Genomic DNA, 10144 nt, shown 5'->3' on the forward strand with positions numbered 1-10144 from the left:
ACAGACGCATTGTCGCCTTCCGTGCAATAAAATGGAAGATATGCTCATCGCAGGGCGCCAGGTGAGCAATAAGACAGGCCAATTGAGACAGCTCGTGTCAGGTTTACACCTATTCACCAGCGCCACGCTCGCTACACATTAACCAGACAATATACAAATAAAGATACGGTGTTGATAAAGTCATGACTCTAGGTGCAATATAGAGGGTAATCAAGGGATTTCACAGTGTTTTTCAGCTTTCAGACTGCAACACATCTTCAGCAGGCGGTACAGAAGTGTCAGATTCATGCGAGTCTTCTTTGCAACAAACATTTAAAACCACATTTAAAGTGATGCAGACAATGAGGGGTGCTATCACTTCTGGGTGACCTCAAATTACCATTTGGTCAATGTGATAAACCATACAGCTGACCTCAGAAGACACACCACATTACTCCTTTTGTGTCATTTCTTTTTAGAAATAAATTCCCAGTACATTTCAGGATGTGTTATTTTTTTCCATTATCAAGAAAATAAAAGTCTAAACTGTAGCTGTAAGAGTTAATGCCCTGCCTTGCAATTGACGCCAATGAGACCAATAAAAAGCAATTACAGAGCGCGGCCCCCTGTCCAGGTAGGAATCCCAGGTATGATGTGCGGAGCTGAGTTCTCTTAATTGGACTCTTTGAACACAGACTTAGACGTATATCTTCACATGGGCTTTACTGAAGTTGAGGAAGCGAGCTGAGACACTTTCTTCACCTCCCCAAAGCCCGAGAAGAAACATAGCGGCAGCATTTTGATTGTATTATTGTTTTAATTTTTTTTACAAGCTATGATGATGTCTCGTACACAGTCAGCCTTAAATCTGTTCATTTAAAGGGACAGTTCACCCCCAATATAACAACAGCATATTTTTCTCTTACCTGTAGTGCTTTTTATCACTCTAAATCGTGTTGTACCTTCTCTCGAATTTAATTGCAGTATATGACACCTGGTTTGTGGTGCGTAAAGTGCTAAAAATAACAAAGAAAATATTAAAAGAAACTCAACTGCAATGTCTCTTTCCAGAAATCCCAATTCTGTCACGCAAAAATGTAACAAATAAATAAAAATAAAATAATATCCACATATCTTGTTCTGTACAGAACAGTTCCATGTATAGGAACTATTTTCTGCCTCGTATAGCTCCAACATAAAACTGCTTAAAATAAATTGCGCTTTCAGGTAAGAGAAAAACATTTTTTTTAATTTTGGGTTGGACTGTCCCTTTAAAATTATAAAGGCCACAGTTTCTGTAAATTGGTTAAATCGAGGGACACACACTAAAAAAAGACATTTCAATATTTTATTGAAACTTTCAAGAACACGATGTCGATGTTGTAAACTAGACATAACTCCAATACAACAGAACCCATTGACAACTTAAGAAACACAAAAGAAACCTTCATATTTTCGATTATGCGGCACTTTGTACGATCAGTTCGCAACGTATTTTATGAACAGAAAAAAATAGTCCACTTTTGTCACACTTCAACGACACTTCTTTTTGCTCTTATCAAGACAAGTATATATATAGATTTTTTTTAATTCTCCAAGCCATTGGTGCAGTGCGTTGTCTCGCTTTCTCATTCGTTTTAAAAAACAGTAGCACTTCACACACGGGGACAACAAATGAAAAATACAATGGCACATGAGTGTGAATAACTAGCTCAGTGGATATTCGGGGAGGAATAAAGTCCATATTTTTAAGAGGGGTATAAATGCAGATGGCAACAAAAAGGATAATAGCCCACAAACTATCTTTACACAGGTATATCGACAATAAATTAAGAACAGATCCCTAGAAACAAACTACTCCGTTGTATTTACACGCAATAACAATATGAAATAATTACATAAATATTTTATATATCCCTATGTACACCTTAAATCAATACTACCTTTCATTTTTTAATATTTAAATGCCTGCTTCCCTTTGCCTGTTGGACATTTGGGCTAAATTACGCATGCTTGGGCCACATTTGTCCCGGAGCACCAGTCATATCAATAGGCCTGTTCTGATTTAAAAAAAAAGGCATGGAAAAAATATTGATAACCTAATTAAGAGGAAACTCAAACAAAAAGTTTTTTTGTTAATTATACTAAAAAACAGAATATTTTTATATTTTTCGTTTCATTTTATGTGATAAAATAACATTCGTTGGGGTTTTTAAGGGGGCATGCAACATTTTGGCCAATTAATAACAAAATACAGCAGTCTTTATAAGGTAGGTTAAACGGTAGTGAATTCAAATAAGTCCAATCAATTCAGAGTGCATATTAAAAACACATTTCTCCTCGTGTACAATAAAGTTCTAGGAGACAGGACACAGCAGCAACTTCTCCTAAATCTGTAAGTCACACCCATGCCAACTTTTCAGTTTCAATACTTGTACGGTATTCAAATGACAGGATAAAAGTGTTGTTTAATTTAACAAAAACAGAAGAAAAATATACATATCAGATGTGTATTAACCAAAGTGCATTTCAGAAACTAAAAAGTTTGTGTTTTTTTTTTAGTTTTTTTTAAGTTTTTTTTTTTTTTTAGTTTTTCCCCCCTCTTTTTTTAAAACCTGCATGAATCTACGAGGATGTCCTCCTACTGTTAATGTCTTCATCACCGTCAACACTTTTCATGACAACAACGAAACGAGAAGCAGGTGGTGTGTTTAAAAAAAAAAAGCGCACACACACTATGGGGAGCCGCTCCGTGGCCTGTCCTGATTAGATTCCAGTCCGCTGACCAAGCGCTGGATGCTCTGCAGCTCGTTGGCTGCGTCCTTCTCTGTACAAGTTTTTGGCGACATGGAAACGGAGCCGGAGGATATGGTGGACGAGTGGCTGGTCACCTCCGATGTGGAATCCAGGGTGACGCCAGACACCGGGCTGGCCGGAACGATGCCGTCTCCTTTCAGCTCGCCTCCGCTGCCGGTCATGGCGGAGGGCATGGCGCCGGTGGTGAGCAGGGTGCTGTCCGGTACCGTCATGGGGAGGGAGTAAGGGCTGTACCTGAGTCGGGGGCGCACCGCGTTCAGGAAGGGGTGCCGGTGCACCGCGGAGGAGGCGGCCGAGGAGGCTGCAGCCGCTGCTGCCATGTACGTGTACGGGTAGGGGAACAGACTGCCAAACGGAGACATTGCGAGGCCCTGTGGAGAAATGGAGACATGAGTGTGAGCAACAAGGCTGATGTTGTAAGCTGTACTAGAAGGGCCCTAGAAGAATATATAAATATATACAAGAAATATCCAAAGGAAGTGAATGATAATAAACTTTTACGCATCTGCATGTTTTTGGTTAAACTCGTGCGTAAATGTAATGATTTGAAGTCTGCTCTGGGCAGCTCTTGTGCTTTACTTTCACTGTCCTCGAGTTTGTTTTCATACTGGATTATCACACTGCTAATGACATTGTCTGACAAATATTGTCGACAACAGAACTTGGATCAGTTTAAATCTGCCTGTTCTCAATGCTTCCATTCACACAGGCTTTCACAAGTCAAATCCCAACAAAATGCTGTGGCGCAAAGCTCCAGCGCCCAGCATGTAAACAGCTTTGCTGCTTGTTTAAAGAATTTGTAATGCAAATAAAAATTCCTATTGTCTGATGCTGCGATCAGGTAGGACACGTTGTGCAGCTATAACACTGACGATAAATGGAATAAAAAGCAAATTTGTTGTCTATTAAACACAATGTTTCTCTGAGGCGTTTTAAAACTCGCCTTTGCAGCTTTAAAACACACTTGATGAGCTCATGTCAAAAAGATTGGCCGACACCTCTAGCTGTTGCAAAGTCTGTCTATCAAAGCTGTTGTTCTTAATGAATGAAAGTTGATATCTGTAACAATGACGCCAAGAGAAAACAGGTGATAAACGTTGTTTCTAATCGCCCAATCAGTCAAGAAGCAGTTGCCTAATTTTCCTTTGAATTTTAGCCCATTTGGCAATAAAACTAAACAAACACGCACACACGTTAAACATATTTAAATTTCTGACATATTAACTGTGGCATATGGGCCTCCGAGGCCTACAGTCTGCTGTACATTACAGCTCAACATGTGCTCCACTCGAGTCTCAGAGTAGGCCTCGGCCCAACAACAAAACAGGTTTTACCTGTGATGCCAAGACATGTTGCTGCAGATGAAAGGGCAGGCCCGGCGCTCCCGTCAAGCTTTGCGAAGGTGATGCCATGGTAGTTGTGTCCATGGTGCTCACCCCTCCCGATGAGACAGCTGCCAATAGTGGCCCCATGCCCGCCGCCATGTTTGAGAACGCGCCTCCCATGTTGAACTGACTCGGGTGCAACAAAAACGGATGCGCGCTCCCGAGGTGATTGAAAAACTGTTGTCCTGTTAGGCCTGTTGGAAATCCAAAATTATGCAAATGACCGTGGCCTATGTGCGGGCTGTCAGTCTGAACAGTCAAAGGCATGAAACTGTCCTTGCTTATTGACCTGCACTCGTCCGTTTTGGGCTGGTCCAGGCTCGGACTCTTGAGGTCTTCTCCGGAGCGGGTGGTGCTGGAGATGACGGTGATGGGGCTCTGCCGTGAGTCCGCCTGGCTTTTCTCTGTCCTGGGGCCGCTGTCGCGCGTCCTGCTGCTAGAGTCAGTGTTGCTAAAGGGATGCCCCTTAGCTGGGCTCCCCTCGTGATCCTTCCCGTCCTTTGTGGTCGTGGAAATCTTGCTGGAGTCCGGACCGTCTTTGATGTGTCCATCTTTGCTCTCATCATCGCTGTCCTCATCGCTGTCGCAGAAATCTACCAAAGTAGGAGGAGTGGAATCAGTTTCTGCACATTGGTGAATCATGAAAACAATATCAGCAAAGTGCAGCTGCATCTCACAAGTGGAGTAAGACATAGACCTGAAGGGCACATTTGCACCATGGGAATCCACATTGGCTCCGAGTAGGCTAACATTTGAATATGTACATGCCATTAATTTAAAAGTGTTTTTTATGTCTTCCTTGACAATAATTGACATATCAATTAGTAAGAATATCCATGTTTGCTGTTGATCTCAATAACAGCAACGTTCTTAATATTCCAGTGTAAATGGCCTGGGAATTCTCGCCACAATAGAACTTTTACGATTTCACGCACGACTTGTGACCGGAGCTGTGAGTGACTTGTGGGGTCCGTCAGCTTACCTTTCAGGTGTGGGGGGCCCGCGGTAGACACGGCAGGGGACGAGGCCTGGCCGAAGCACTTAAAGGGAGCCTGCTCTCCAGAGGAGTCGTCTGAAGCCCCGTTCTCCTTTTTCTGCTGCTCCTCGTATGAACGCATGGATTGCAGAGCCAGCTGTTTCCTGTGCACAAGTACCTGGGTTATTATTATTATTAATATTATTATTACTACAGGCGGTGATCACAGTATCAGCCACACGATGAGTGCTGTGGAGGCTTATTCAGATCTGAGATAATGAAGCTTCTGACTGTAGCACTGACTCACCTGCTGCAGGTGAGAATATCCATTACAGTGCCCGTTTATTCATCGATCATGTCACACTGGCCATTTTAAAGCATTTTTGGGATACATTTATAATCAAAAATAATAATAATTAGAAAGTGGATATAGGCCTAGTAGGTTAATAAGAACTACAGTAATAACCATGTACATGTTTCTATTGCTACCAGAGCTGTAAGAATTATAGTGCACTTTAGCTTATTAAGATATTTGATTAGAAACTGTGAACTCCCTGCGGGTTAATGAGGAAGCTTTGACACAGGCTTAATCCACAGAGATCACTGCCTGTCACATGTAGAAATCTACACACGTCTGAAGTGTGTGTGTGTGTGTGTGTGTGTGTGTGTGTGTGTGTGTGTGTGTGTGTGTGTGTTTGCAATAATCTTTTCCTCTTATCTTACCTCTTTTCCCGTCTCCCATTGCCCGTGTCACGGAATCCTTTGGCAAATGGATTATGGTCAATTTTCAGCTGGGTTATCTGAAATAATTAAAATTGTGCATAAAGATCAGCGAGCCACAGTTTACATCCCCATAGTATTCTCAAATGTTCTTTTTATGAGTGCTGGTAAATTCGAGGCAAATTTCTCATCTGCAAGTTGCACCACATTCATATTATTTTTTAGTTTTCAAGATGAAACACACACAAAACACAAGCGCGCAACAAGAGAACACGAGTCTTCCAATTGGCACGTTTTTCCATGAGAGGGAAACATGCGTAAACTTTTGAAAAACTTTACTCCCACACAACTTCCGGCAGTGTTACCACTGCACATGGGAGAAGGGGAGGGCTGCCACTATTTCCCAACAATATCATAGAGTTGAAAAGATGATTTTCATTATTTTTATGTCTCACAGAGAATAAAATGTTACCACGCAGCACAGTCTGAAACAACCAACATGCTCCCCCTTTTTTTCTTTCTCTTTCTCCATTCAACCGCACAGTGTTGCCCCTCTTCTTTTTCCTCATTTCTCAACCCCCAACCCCTTTTACTCTCTCTCTCTCTCTCTCTCTCTCTCTCTCTCTCTCTCTCTCTCTCTCTCTCACTCTCACACACACACACACACACACACACACACACACACACACACACACGCAGAGAGAGAGTGAGTCTGGGTCTATGCCAAATCCTTTCCACGTGATTAAAGAAAAGGAAGACAACCTGTATAACATTCCTCAGAATTATTACTTTCCTACCACAGGCTGGTGAATATGGCACTTATTCGAAACATCATCCCCCCAACTATGATCCTCCACTCTCACCGGGTCGAACAAATATGACGCGTTTCATATTTTATGACAACAAAATGGTGCAGAGCATGAAAGACTGGGAGGAAAGCGCGGCTGACAGGATAAGGGGGACACACAAGCCGCATTTGAGGAAAATATTCCGGGGTATAACTTTAAGCCCATGAGCAATATTTGTGCTTACCTTGTCATTTTGATAAGCAGTCACGGCAATGAAATCCGTTTCAGGGAAAACGTAAGTCCTGAAGGTACTGTACGGGAGTTTGAGAATATCGTTGGCCCTCACAATGTGAAAGCGAGGCTGATATTTGTGCATCGAGTTAAGTATAGTCTGCAACACACAATGACAGAAAAACATAAGCGCACTATTCCACTTCCAGCATTTACTATAGTCGTTACAGAATATTCTCATAATACTACATAATAACAAGCTCTGATTTAAAATCAGATATCACAACATGTAGATGAATTAAATCTTGTGAATATTACAATGCTGTAAAAATTGCAAATAATTTAAAAAACATCATTAAAATTATTCATGTTGTAATATTAAATCAGTTCAATAAATCAGTTTATAGACCCAATAATGTCTATATAAATGAAATCAAATTTCTAATTAATTGTAATAATTATACAATTACGATTATCTCAATATGACATTTGTAGTTTCCTTTAATTTAATATTTAAAAATATTTTTGTAATAATCATATCTCCGCCAACAGAATAAAATTCCTGTAAAACTTCAAAATATCAACATGTGAAATATTATGACATTTGGCTTGTAAAATGTTAATAAATAGGAAAATTGACATACATTAGTTGAACTTACAAATCCATGCTTGTCGGAGATGTTGTTTGTCAGCTTTAGTTTGTGAAAATTGACGACTTTTGACATCCACTGTTCGCCAGTAGCCGGACTGTCCGGGTGAATGTACATCCTCTTTGGCATTTCGGGGTCGGCCTTCCCTGCCACCATCCATCGGGAGTTATGAAATTTATATCTACAGTCGTCGGCTGCAACAATATCCATCAAGAGAATATATTTGGCCTTTTTGTCCAGACCGGTGCACCTCACTTTGAACGGGGGGAACATCCGCCTGGGACCAAGGAAAACACATGATAAGCACTCATATCATAGAAATTTTGTAAAATATTCAACAAGATAAAATAAAAATATGTAAGCTTTTTTTTACATGGACATAACTTATTTGCATTTGAAAAAGTGTGCGCCAGGTCAATAAGTTTTGTGTTGCAGGGTGCTCTTAATTTATCTGCTAAATCAGCCGAAAAATGTCCCTATAATAAAAAGTTTAAAAAACAAATGTATTCTTCTTCTATTATATCTCTGATTGTGCTGTAACACGCCAACGCTTTGCATGGTGTCTTGATTTTTAATGCCTCGAAAGGCCTACAGACACACAGACTGCAGCAGCCATCTTTGTATACTGTCACTGTGATGATGACGATAATAATTTAGTCAGAGCTCCACACACACACAAACACTCACACACACACACAAGTTGACATTTCATCGGAATAATCCGTCAATGTAAAGTTTGGACACAATTAACAATAGGATTAGAAGCAAGCTAAATGTTTATATGAGGAAATCTGTGCAGATCCGAGAAGTTGGAAGCTACTGTAACTGGAGGCTTAATAAGAAAAATACAGCAGCTACCAGACTTTTTTATTTTACAAAATAATTCTACAGCTTATTACAGATTTCCAGTCATTAAACTCATGTTTTTATACATGCTAATTGTTTTTTATACACTACTTCTGAGTTTGCAGGCTGTATTAACACACAGGAACTCAAAGCTTTTTATAGTGTTTTTCTAAAAAAATATATAATTTTGTGGTCACGTCTTTAGTTTGTATATTGTATAAAGTATATTACCGTGTAATAAATGCCATATATACAAGGCAATTGTGAATTATGCTGCACTCTAAGTTTAATTAATAAATATTAGACTAATAGAAAAGGCTTGAGAGCGTTGCATGAAATATTCATAAGAACTGTACCTAAATCCAAGTGGCATTTGTATAAATATCTATACATGTACAGGCTATATGTAAAATAATAAACACTCCACCATTAATATACACAATTTATATGTCAGATAATAGAATATATTTTTTCAGGATGAACACTCATAAAAATATTAATCTGCTTCACCTTCCGGACTTTGTGATCACCATCTCAGTGCCTCTCTTGTGGAAGAGTTCCCAGAGCTCCTTGGCTTCCAGGTGAACTTTCGGGTCGTCTTCCACCTCCTCCTCAGGCTCCAGAGTCTTCAGAGGCCTGAGGTGGGCGGCCGCAGCCTGGTGCCCCAGCGAAGTGAAGTGCAGGCCGGTCTCCGCGGCTCCCATCAGCTGGTCCATGATCGGCTTCCCCAGGGCGCCCGGCAGAGACAGGGAGCCGCTGTGAGGGAGCGCCAGAGCCGGGAAAAAAGGAGGCTGGTGACCCAGCATTGCACTCATGGCAAATTCCGGACCCCGGTGAGGTATAAACGGATGATATGCCATACTTGATCCCTGTATGACTGGATCTCTCATCAGGAAGTTCATCCAAGTGCAGGCAACAACTGCAGACGACTGTTTGGATGTGAAACAATATTTCTAGCGACAGTGAAGCCTGCGTAAAAGAGGAGCAAATGAAGATAAAATAAAAAATAAAAATCTGAAGTTGGAAAGCTTTTGGAAATTCCTCCTTCAGCTCTGCAGAAATAAGCATCCACTTATTTTTCACAAGTTGCCGGGAAATCTCTACAGCTGATCAAAGAAATGCAAAAATGTTCTCCATTATTCTTCAAAAGTGCTGCGAGACCGATTTTCTTCCGAGGTTGACGCGCATCGGACACCTTTCTGCGTCTCGCTGGCTCGCGGACATTAGCCGAATTAAACCAACTTGGGTGAGTCACTTAATTGACTGCAGCGCATTCTTTTCTCTGCTGCTGCTGTTTACAATATCGGCATTCCTGTTAAAATGCGTTCCTTCTTATTGGCTTCAGTCCTGCAGCGAGGGCGACGTGTTGAAATATTTCGATAGCGCCGAATAATCCCCCTGCCTTTACTTGCTCCGGACATGCACCCTCACACGCACACACACACTTTATTCCTCCTCTCTCTGTCGCGCACACACACATTTCAGAGGAAGACGTGTGCAGAGAAAGGAGTCCGCTGACGGCCAGAGAGAGAGAGAGAGAGAGAGGTGGTAAGGTCCCAGCTCCGTGATTTTCCTAGCGCCTCTGTGGCCCATAGGGCTTCATACTGTATGGATGTGTTGCATGTTACGAGCAGCAGCGCTCCGTTTGATTGGCTCTTTGACGCTTTCGGACCAATTGTGTGGCTGCGTAGGCGTGGTTTTAACAGGTCGGGTGGAGGGGACAGACTTCAGACTTATAAAAAGGTGTTTGGA

At 41.4% G+C, this 10144-nt stretch overlaps 1 protein-coding gene across 2 annotated transcripts; it reads right to left on the minus strand.

Annotated features, from left to right (window-relative positions):
- Positions 1-1313: 1313 nt before the first annotated feature.
- On the minus strand, positions 1314-9940 carry tbx3a (T-box transcription factor 3a). 2 transcript variants are annotated; one of them, XM_059358716.1, is made up of 7 exons: positions 8903-9940; positions 7556-7823; positions 6910-7056; positions 5881-5957; positions 5164-5321; positions 4131-4774; positions 1314-3167 (listed from the first exon to the last, which is right to left on the minus strand). In XM_059358716.1, exons 1-7 carry the CDS (start codon positions 9292-9294, stop codon positions 2715-2717), a joined length of 2139 nt encoding a protein of 712 aa, XP_059214699.1. In that variant the 5' UTR covers positions 9295-9940; the 3' UTR covers positions 1314-2714. The 2 variants fall into 2 exon arrangements, with proteins under 2 accessions (XP_059214699.1, XP_059214698.1); XM_059358715.1 differs by having other exon boundaries at positions 7541-7823.
- Between the last annotated feature and the right edge of the window lie 204 nt (positions 9941-10144).

This window comes from Centropristis striata, chromosome 19 (genome assembly GCF_030273125.1).
Source record: "Centropristis striata isolate RG_2023a ecotype Rhode Island chromosome 19, C.striata_1.0, whole genome shotgun sequence".
NCBI lineage: Eukaryota > Metazoa > Chordata > Actinopteri > Perciformes > Serranidae > Centropristis > Centropristis striata.